Source organism: Ursus arctos, unplaced genomic scaffold, assembly GCF_023065955.2.
Source record: "Ursus arctos isolate Adak ecotype North America unplaced genomic scaffold, UrsArc2.0 scaffold_8, whole genome shotgun sequence".
Classification (NCBI taxonomy): domain Eukaryota; kingdom Metazoa; phylum Chordata; class Mammalia; order Carnivora; family Ursidae; genus Ursus; species Ursus arctos.
The window spans coordinates 16,531,662-16,542,598 of record NW_026623100.1 but is presented as its reverse complement, the minus strand read 5'-3'; the positions used below and the strand labels follow the sequence as shown (position 1 = coordinate 16,542,598).

Below are 10,937 nucleotides of genomic sequence, written 5' to 3'. Positions count from 1 at the left end.
GGGGGGGACTGAAAAGGCGAACCAAAGGATTAATCACTTCTCCCCATTACATCAGCAGCCCCCGCCCTTTCCTCCGAGCACCTCCTCTCCTAGAATCGTCGCTACGCACTAGCGCTCTCTTCGCCCACCCCCCGCTCTATTATATGCCCTGATACCTCCCCATTATCACCCGCCCCACCACACTCCCCCTTCCCTCCTTCCCCCTCCTTGGCGAGGGAGGGAGGAAACCCGAGAGAGGAAACAGGGCGTTGAAGGAAGGGACTTCGCCATAAGAGCGGAGGCCCCATTGGCCTGAAGGTTGTATGGGATCTCTCCATTGGCTGCTTGGCTGGAATCCCCGCCCCTCTGCTTCCCCGCCCATTCACCCCTCCCCCCGCCGCCCCGCGGCCCTCCCTCGCGCCCCTGGCCAGCCCCACGGCGGGGAGGGACCCACTGGGCGAGTGGAGGCTCCGGCGGTGTCAATGGCTCCTCCTGCCACGGAGCAGCAGCAGAAGCAGCGGCGACGGGGTTGAGGAGGAGGAGGAGGAGGAGGAAAGGTTCCTTTAAGGAGGAGGAACGACGACGCCTCTTTTTCCCTCTATCTCCTCCCTTCACACTCATTTCCCCTTCGCCGAGGAGAGAAGGGGGGGGAGGAGAGAGAAGAGGCCGAAGAAAGAAAAAATTCCTCACAGAAATCTCTTTCAGGGGGTGTGGGGGGGAGGAAGAGGGAAAAAAAAAAAAGAGCCGGGCGCCCCCTGCTCCCTCCCTCCCTTCTCTCCCTCTCTTCTCCTCCTTCTCCCTTCCTCGCCCGCCCGCCCACTCCCCCCCGCCGCCGGAGACGCCGCTCGGGAGTCGGCGGGACCGGAGTCTGTCTCCTCACCCGCCGACGCCGCGCTTCGCCTCGGGATCCCCAGGCGGGCGGACGCCCTTTCTTTCTTTCTCTCGCTCTGCCCGTCTTTCTGTCTCCGTCCCTCGCGGCCGCCCCGCCCGGCGGCCTCGGCCTTCCCCGTGCGTCAGGCCCGCCCGGCCTTGCTCGGTCTCTGTCTCCGCGGGCCTTTCTCTTGACTCGGGGTCTCGCTCGCCCCCTCCGCCCTTCCCATCTCCCCTTCCCCTCGCCCCCTTTCCTTCCTCCCCCTCCCCACCCCCTTCTCCTGCCCCGGAGCTCGCTGTGCGTGTGCGTGTGTGTGTGTGTGTGTCCCTCCGCCAACGCCGCCACCTCAGCCCGGCAAATGAACTCCGTCCGAGCCGCCAACCGGAGACCCAGGCGAGTGTCGCGGCCGCGCCCGGTGCAGCAACAGCAGCAGCAGCCCCCGCAGCAGCCGCCGCCGCAGCCGCCCCAGCAGCAGCCGCAGCAGCAGCCTCCGCCGCCGCCGCAGCAGCAGCAGCCTCCGCCGCCGCCACCGCCGCCTCCGCCGCTGCCCCAGGAGCGGAACAACGCCGGCGAGCGGGGTAAGGCCGCGCTCCCTCCCCGCCGCCCGCCGGCTCGGGCGCCGGCTGGCCGGGACCCGCGGGGAGGGAGGCCGGGGCGGGTGGGGGAGGCCTGTGCGCCCCCGGGGTGGGAGACGGAGGCTGAGCGGAGGCGGGTCCGCCGGTGCCGCAGTGTCAGCCCGGCCCGGGCCCCGGCCGGCAGGAAAAGCCGCGGCTTCCCCACTCGCCCGGGCTCTCGCTCAGGCCGCGCTTTGTTTGGTTGCGGGGGCTCGGCACCCTCTACCCCCACCCATCCTTTGGCTTCTCGCCTGGCTCACGGACCCCGCAGGAGTCTGTTGGTAGCTAGGGTGGGGGAAGGCAAAGGGTGGGATTTCCCCCCTTTTCTACTGCCTTCCACGGTTTAGCCTCCCCCTTCCTAACAGAAGGTGGGGGGGAACAACTGGGAGTGATCGGGCGGTGGGGCTGGCTGGGGAACTTGTTTTCCCCCTTTTCTCTGTTAGCCTCCCCCTTCCTGTGGAGGAGGGGGAAGGGGGGGAATCCGAGTGGTCTGTGGTGTTGGCCGGGGAACTTGTTTCCCCCACCCCCCTCCCTAGTCACGGGGTAGGGGGAGCAGCGACTACTCTCCCAACCCCACAATGTTTGCTGCGCAGTTTGGCTTTAGTTACAGAACCCCTGGGAAGGACCCGTTAAATCAAGACCTTTAAATAAATAAATATAGAATCCATCGGCCATTTCCAGCCCCCTCCCTCGCGTGCAGTGCAGTTACCCTTCCGCTCTATCGACCACCCCTCTCGCCTGTCCTCCCCTAGCGAACCCCTACGCCACCGTGCTACCCTCTGTCTCCTAGTGGGGTTTGAACGCCCCTTCCTTCGAACTGGCCCCTTGGGAGAGTGTGAGTGTGTACTGTGTCCAAGGCCTAGTGAAATGTGTCATTTGGACCCAACTGTGCAGCTCTGTCTGGTAACCACCATTGTCTAAGGGCTGAGGCTCCCGGGGGTTGGATTCTTGGTTTAGCAAAAATAATGTTCGGTTCTACTTTGATGTTGTGGTTATTTTGGGAGGTTTATGAGGTAGGGTGTTGCACCTTGGTCTCCAAACATAACTATTCTCTTTATTAATTAGCTGCTCTCAGTGGGGGTGGAGGTCAGTACCATATTTATGTGTACGGTTGTTGTTTTAAGGAGGAGGGGAATTGTTAGGAGACATTTTGCGTGTTTTCGTTGGCGGATTAAGGTTAATTTTACATGCGTTGGTTGTCACACCTCCTTTGATTAAGGGAATTGAGATTAAATGCCTTTTAAAAATTATACATTCTTTCCTTAAAAACTGTTTCAGTGTTGTACTTGACGAAAATACTTAAATGGAAGAGAGATGATAATCTGAAAAATAGTTCAAAGGGTTTTCACTAGTCACTGTTACAGATAGTCCTTGAGAAAGCAGTTTGCTATATGTTGCTTGAAAGAATGTGATGTTTCAAGCCAGTTAGAGGTCTTGTGTAACATTATTGGCGAATATGTTTTAATGATTCTTTGATACATTCACCATTTTTTTGTAAATTAAAAATGTTTGTAGTTTCATCATTTCCTTTCATATTTGCATATCAGGGTTTTCCTGTGTTCCATTCAAATAATACTCAAGTCTCCTTCCACTGTATTTTGTATCACAAAATTTTTTGATAAAACAGTGACATTAGATTGAAATCCTAGCATAGTAAGGATTTAATTGTTAGAAATAAGTAAGCGTTTTCAAGACGTACTGATTGTTCATAGCATTAGGGCTGAATCAAATGTTTGGCCAAACTTAATTTAGTCTCACTGTGTATTTTAAAACATTCTGAATCTCCTTTTCGCGATGTAATTTCAAACTTAGTCGAGGTACTTTAATCTTGGATACTTTTCTTCATTTGTGTGAATTATTAGCTGCTAAAGTCTGTTTCCTTTTGAAGTAAAGTGACTTGGTTGTTGGCATTGGCATGCCAGAGTGTCAGTTTTCTTTTCATTCATGTGCATAAACTGACAAAGATGTTCATGAAATCAGGATTTCAGTATGTACCTAACCAGATAGTAAATCAGATGCACTGTGGAATTGTTGCTTTGCTGCAGCTAGTAGAAACTGTTCTGGAGATTCTGTGTTGGCACAGAGGGGAAAAGAACTTGCTGATTAGCCTTCAGGGAAAATGCTGTGGGTCTTGTAGAGGGCAAATAAACGGCTTTAAGATGAATAAAACATTAAGTTAAATTAAAAGACTGATAAAGTTTTTGCCAGATTTATGTAAAATATGTAATTCTTCAGAAATTGGTAATTTAATTACTTTTTGAAAATGTACAGTTCACATAATCAGAAGTTAGCCAAAAGGAATACTCTTTATTTTAAAAGTTTTGTGGAGCGTGCCGAGTGTCACTATTTCTGATTTGTATAGGAGAGGTTTTGTTGTTGTTTGTTTAAGAATATGCTGGGTTTCATAATTTTGACAAGGTAATTAAGGAACTACCGCTAACACGTGTATGTGTTTTACTTTTTTACTAACTCTTAATGGATATGTAACTCTTACATTAGAGTTTGGATAGAGTTACATAACAGTAGATCAGACAGCTTTCCTGGCCAAGAATTGAAGTCAGACTTACTGTTTTTAAGACAACTTAATTCAGTCTATATATTTCATATAAAGGATGGACTTTTGGCTTTTTAGTGGTAATAGAATCGTTACAAGAAAGTTTGGGGTTTTTTTCCCCAAGCAAAAATTTTGTCAGGGTTGGTTTTTAGTTGCTTATTCACCCACAAGTTAATTGGTCTAAAAACTTTCTTGATATGTCCTTAAATACACACATACGTACACACACACACACACACACACACACTTTCTTATATATGTAATGGCCAATGTTTGAAGTAGAAAGAAACAGTGTTATAGATTGAATTCTTACCAGGACTTTTCAAAGCCTTCCATGGGGGAGAATTACTTATAACCCACATTGGGAAATAATTGGCCTGGATGTTTCATGGAATGCTGTCTTCACTCATGTTATCTGAAATGGCCCACTGTCTTAAGATGGAATACTAATCATTATATGTTTTGGTCTTTTAGTTTAAGTTCCAGAGTTTAGGATTTCACATACCACTTTAGTAGAAAATAACTTGTGTTGCACATAGGGACACTTTGGTGTAATAACATTTCAGACTCAGTGAATTTGGAAGTAGTGTGGGGTTAGATTTTTTATATTTTCTTTTAAAAATCCTAAAAGGATTTCGCTTTTGCAACTTGTGCTGCTGAATTTATTTTAATATCTCTTTGGCAGTCTTTTTCTAGGAGAAGTATGAGGAAAGCTTACAAGCCTCAGAAGTGCTATATATTCTGAGCACTTCTAGCTTGTAGTTAAAATTGATTACTTTGAATAGGTAATAAGTGCACATGATTTAAAATTCCAGAGTTTCTTGCCTCCACTTGCCTCACATACCAAATTCTCCTACCTGGAATTAATCACTATTATTAGTTTCTCATTCATTATGTTTTAATAAAAGATGAAATTTGACAACTGAAAATCTTGATATGGAAGTTTTTGAAAATAGATGTAATTTTTTTTCTGGGTGGAAAATTCATAAGATCTTTTGAAGTGCTGAAATTTTAACTGTGTAATCATTTATAGTTAAAGAAATTTAATGAATACAATATATTAATGGGTATTGCTATTAATTTCTAGTCTGAAATAATCATATAGAGCAAAATAGTAATCAGTCTTTTTAATTTCATATTTGTGGGATGAAAATCCCACCTATGACCCTGGAATTACAGGGTTTTGTTTTGTTTTAACTAAACTTATTGAAGTAATTGAGTACATATAGTATTACATGAAATATTCCTGATGGAGCTACATATTTATAATATTCAGCAGCCAGGAAACTCCTTAGCGTTCTAGTCATGCATGCTAATCATAGTTTCTGTGGGCTTATTCTAGCTCATGATATTTTACCTTCAGGTTCTTCAGAATAAGGAACTTAAAGAATACAAGAATAAGGAAGTTCTGCAACGTTTTTTGATAGAAGAGTTCTGGACAAGGGACATGATTTTCCCTGTTTTAGGAATTAAGTACTGTGGGGCACTGCTCTCCCTTCTTGTGGCTATACCTTCAAAATATTTACATCCATGAAAGGAGAGATGTCACCCAGTTTTCTTGTGTGTTTGGGTGGGGTGGAGGAGAGCCTGTTTTCTCAAAGCTTACAAATTATTTGAGGTATAGGAATGAGATAGTGACACTGCCAATGTTAAAGTTCCGCTGACGAGGCCTATGGGTTGTCACTATACTACTTTTCTCTTTCTTTACTGGAAGTTCTGGCAAACCCAGGGACAGGTCAGCCAGCTTGGAGACCTATCAGGTAAGGCAAGAACTACCAGTAGATTCTGACCTGTTAGGACCCCAAGACTTAAATTTGGCAGAATTCAAGGCTAGTGAGTATTTTCTCAGGGTTCCCCCCTTCCCTGTTTGTCTTAATTTTGAAGCTAAACAATCTGTAATAATGAATTATTTCAATTTGAGGGTTTTTATTGTCCTCCAATTTATTCCTTACTAATGAGTTACTCTTATTTTGTGTCTATCTTGTCCCACTAGTCTCTGAAGGGTTATTTTGTTTTAGACTACTAATCTAATCAGCCCTTTGAATTGCCTTCTCAACTTCCAGAGAATTCCAGTTTATGTGAGATTGCTGACAGTGTACCCCCAAATTGTAGTTTTTACCCTTTGAAAATAAAATTACAAAGAAGCAAAATATAAGAGTTGAGGCAGTTGGGCAGTATGATAGAGCTCAGAGTTACAGCTGGCTAAATGAGGATTCTAATCGTGGATACACCATCAACAGGCTATTTGACATGGGGCAAGCAGTGTAAACTCTTGGAGCCTTACTTCATTAGCTTTAAGATGGGGGTGATAATACTTGCCTTATGGAATAGTTATTGCTGAGAGATTTAAGTACCTAGCACTTGATAGATGCTCAGTGAATGGCAACTTTAAAAAATATTAAAATAACAGTAAGGAATGGAATCAGTTGTATATAAAACTAAACCCAAGAGATAAAATGTGCATGAGTTGTTAGTTTTTGGCATTCCCCAAAATGGAATCTAGGTGACTTCGTATAACCTTAGAGAGACTGGTTTATAATTATAAGTCATTTATTTTATACCTAATGAATTGAAATATTCTTTAAAGAAAGAGTAAGGAAATGGAAGAAATGGGTATTGAGAATAATAATAAACTTAGGTCTCTGTTTCTGCTTAGGTACTAGAGTCTATGTCAGATACTTTCTTATACACTGTCATTTAACCCTTACAACAATTCTGTAAGATGGACATTAATCAGCATTGAATATTCATAGTAAATAGCAGAGAAGAATTTCAAAATGGATTTATATCACTGAGTCTTCCCATAAACAAGAGGAGATAACAAAATGGGTTTGGCAGAATGTCTTCATTACATTTAGGGGAGGGAATAATCTAGCCTTGAAGCACATCTGTCCCCTATTTTATCCCCTCTATTTTATTGAAGGCTGGTACAGTAGTCTGATGCCATTGATTGTTAAACATCTGCTTTCACATTTTCTAAGTAACCCTCTGGTCATAATTTTACCTCTAATGTACATTTGTCTCCAGAAAAGATTTCACTGATTGGCCAGCATGTTTTTCCAGCTTGTTGAGATTACTAAGCATCCATTGTACAAAAAGGGGTAGATTTCCCTTGAATAACTCATAAGCTATGAATAAAAGGTGTTAAGTCATTTTAGCTCATGGTTATAGACTAGACTATTTCAGGAAGGAAAAAGATATGAGTTAAATTATACTTCAGTAGTAGTTTTGACAGGTTTGTGGGCTAAATATGCTTTTGTCACCAAAGCTTGATGTCTTTAGATATATAGCCTGGGGCTTTTATATATGTTAGGTTAACACAAGAAATGTGTGTAAACTTAATCCTTAGAAAACAGAGAAATGAAACCAACTAACTTCCCTTATATAATTTATTTTAGTTTAAGGAAATATCAAAAATATTTACTTTAAAAACAAATACATTAATTGTGTATTTTTTTTGTTTTAAAAAACCCCAAGTAAGAGAGTATATTAAAGCAAATTTAAGTTCTGTATGTAGTTGCTTACTCTTCCCAATTTCTAAAGTTCCATTTGTCAAATGTTTAGCCCTTCTAACGAATGGATAATTGTGTGACTTCAGAAAAAGGAGAAAAAATGATTAAATGCTATTCTCTCAACTGGTGGCTAAACCTTTAAAAACATTATGGAATACTTCCACATCTTATGAGAGAAGAGATACCAATCTTTTTTTTTTTTTTTTTTTTTTTTTTTTTGTGAAGAGAGCCTGCTTTTCTGTTTTCTCAAAGCTTTGAAATTGAGTGATAGAAATGGAGTAGTAACCTGTGCTTTAAAATTATTTTTCTGGTAACAGTGAAAATCTTAGCTTCACTGTTTTCTTCTAGCATGCAACAACACTCATTTTCCAGATGGTTGAGTTAGGTTGTGTCAAAATCTTTGACTGTTGAAAGTTTTTCCTCAGAGTGGAATTAACTGGCTTTTATACGGGTTCAATCTTTGACATTGATTTCTTTAGTGCCATGTATTGATAACGGACTTAAATCAGTTTAGCCTTTGCTGGTTTGCTGACTTTACTTGAGTTTAGGTTCAAGAATTCTTTTTTACACTCAAGTATTGATTTTGTATCTTACATCCACAGTGTATAACACAGTATGTATAAGACCACATGGCTTTATGAGAATCTGACACTTAGGAAGTAAGCAAGTGGGGAAGAGGAAGAACATAGAGCTCTTTTTTATTCACCTGTTATATTTTGAGTTGGACAGGATTGGTATATTTATATCATTAGTAATTGTTTCTTCCTACATAATCATACATCTTTGGAAAAAAGACAGGCTTTAAGAAAAATTAGAAGTGATGTAGAATTTAACAAATGGAAAGTAGAAATCACTCCAGGTTTGTATCATGGCAGAGATAAAGGATCAAAGAAGACGTGTTTGAAAGAAATGGGGGTGGGTGAGGACATTGTATTTTGAAATTGAATGTTATTGGCAAAGTGATTGCATAGTAAAAGAAATTGTGGAATTATTCATTTTTCTATTAAAAGTAGCCACAGATCTAATGAACAGTTGTGTGTAAATGGTAACTTCATAATCCTTTGAAATGCATTTGCATTTTTAAGAAACTGATCACTTTGTCAAATTTTGGTATTTTAGACCCAGTAAAAGAGATAGACATAAGTGATTTGGACAAAGACTTTTTGGCTCGGAGTTCTTCCTCGTAGACAAAATAAGCATGTAGGGGAGGAAGAGGGTAGAAGAGTCTTGCAAGAATCACTTACCTTACACATTTGTTGTTTTTCCTAATCTACTTCTGACTCTAAAATTTTTCTTAAAAGTTTCACTTTTTATTTTTTCAAAAGCCTTGATTTTGGGTTGGGGATGGGGGATGGAGAGAAGAAAAAGAATTAGAGCAAGTGGGAGTGGCAGTATGTATGGGTCATTTAAATTAGCAGTGGTCATTTGAATTAGAAACAGTCTATATATAATTATATATATGTGTGTATACTATATATAACTATAATTACTTAAATTGTCAAAATAATTTTATTAGGTTTTTTAAACTAAGGTTTTAATGAAAGTATACAAGTGCACGAATTATTGGTGTGTTGCTTGATGACTTTACACTAAGTAAACACATCTGTGTAGCCAGTAATACCTAGATCAAGAAATAAACACTACCAGCATCCCAGAAGTAGTATTCATCCCATCCCGGCCTTCTCCCACCCACCCACCCTCCGGGACTTCCCACTCATTATCCCCAACCCTGTTTTTCTAACTGCTTGGATTAGTTTTGTCTGTTGAACTTTATATAAATGTAATCACCCAGTATGTATTCCTGTGTCTGGCTTCTTTCACTCAATATTTGTTTGTTGCATCCATGTTGTTGCTTGTAGCAATAGTTTGTTCATTCTTGTTGCTGTATAATACTACATTGTATGAGTATACTACAATTTATTCATTGTATAATTAATAGACATAGAGTTTTCATCTTTGGCTGTCAGAAATAGTGGTGCTATGAGCATTTTATGTATATCTTTTGGTGAACACATGTACACGTTCCTGGTAAGTTTTATACCTCAAATGATACCATTAGTTTTCTTTTCCCAGAGGCAGAGCTTCCATTTACATGGAAAGTAAAATAGCTTTAAGACAGATATGAATATGGCATCTCATAAATAATGTTGCTAAAACAATTGATTTTATTTCAGATATTAGTGGTTTTCTTAAGTCTTTTGGTCTGTATGCTGTAAGTCCAGCATTAGGAAGTTTACCCATCAACTTAAAATACTGTAATTTTCCCCAAAGGTTGTAAGTTGAGTTTATTTTGAGGAGGAGGGAAATCTTTTTTTAATATAGGAATTTTCAAAAATATTATGGACTTTACTGTGTGATTCTAAGCCTTCATTCCAAAAATTATTTATTTTTGCTACTGTCATAAATACTTGTGTTTCTCCATTTCAGTTTGGAATCCTGTTTCTTACTACTTTTAAGCTTATCCTTTTAACTCCTGTGAAAATATTTTATTTGGTTGATTGTTTCACTTTATTTTTTCTGCATATCTTGATTATAAATATAAAATTATAAATATAAATATAAAATTGTAAAACTTCTATAGAAAAATTGGGGCACATTTTGTTTTCAAGTTGTTTTTCTAGTCCTTGGCCAGATCTATCAGTTCCTGATGTGTAGTTGATGCTAGTTAGTGGCTTATAAGCTCCTATTCCCCACCATACAAATATCCCCAGAATGACAGGCCGTCTGTGACTAGGACAGGGCTTTGTTTTTAAGGAACCACTTGCTTGAAACTGATGATATGGTAGCCTTAGATACCAAAAAGAGTAAGATCTTATTATTTTGTGTCTCCTCTTTTAGCACTTACCAGTTCAGTGTTAGTGCTAACAGTTGTTCTTTCTTGTCTACAACAAGCAGTGTGGAGAGACTGCTTCCTTCCTTCTTTCCTTCCTTCCTTCATTCCTTCCTTCCTTCCTTTTTTAAATAACATAGCCACATTGAGTAAATGTTGCTGTTAAGTTTGGGAAGAAGGAGCCTGAGCTTTTTCAGCAAAATGGCTTTTTTTAAAGAAACTCTTAACTGTAGAAAACAAAGTGAGGGTTGCTGGGGAATGGGGTAATTGGGTGATGGGCATTAAGGAGGGTATTCAATGTAATGAGCATTGGGTGTTATATGCAACTGATGAATCACTAAATTCTACCCTGAAATTAACTTGAATTTAATAAAACCGAAGATTTAAAAAAAAAAAAAGTGCCTTTTTTTTTTTTCTAGAATGATTTTTTAATCCCATTTCTGAAGTAGGGGATTTTGAATGAGGTGACTTCTGAGATGCTAAAACTTTCTGTATCATTTAAATTACCAGTATAAATCACTGAGGCCTGAATTTGTTGGGTATTACTATACAGACATGGTTCTTGCTTTTATGGAAC

At 40.8% G+C, this 10,937-nt stretch overlaps 1 protein-coding gene across 1 annotated transcript in view; it reads left to right on the top strand.

The window, feature by feature from the left end:
- The first annotated feature begins 432 nt into the window (after positions 1-432).
- The window catches only part of FBXO11 (F-box protein 11), an 84,572-nt gene continuing 74,067 nt past the window's right edge, over positions 433-10,937 (top strand). Inside the window, exon 1 of the mRNA XM_026486309.4 lies at positions 433-1,428. Coding sequence (XP_026342094.2) covers positions 1,209-1,428 — 220 coding nt within the window. The 5' untranslated portion in view covers positions 433-1,208. The remainder of the gene's footprint in view (positions 1,429-10,937) is intronic.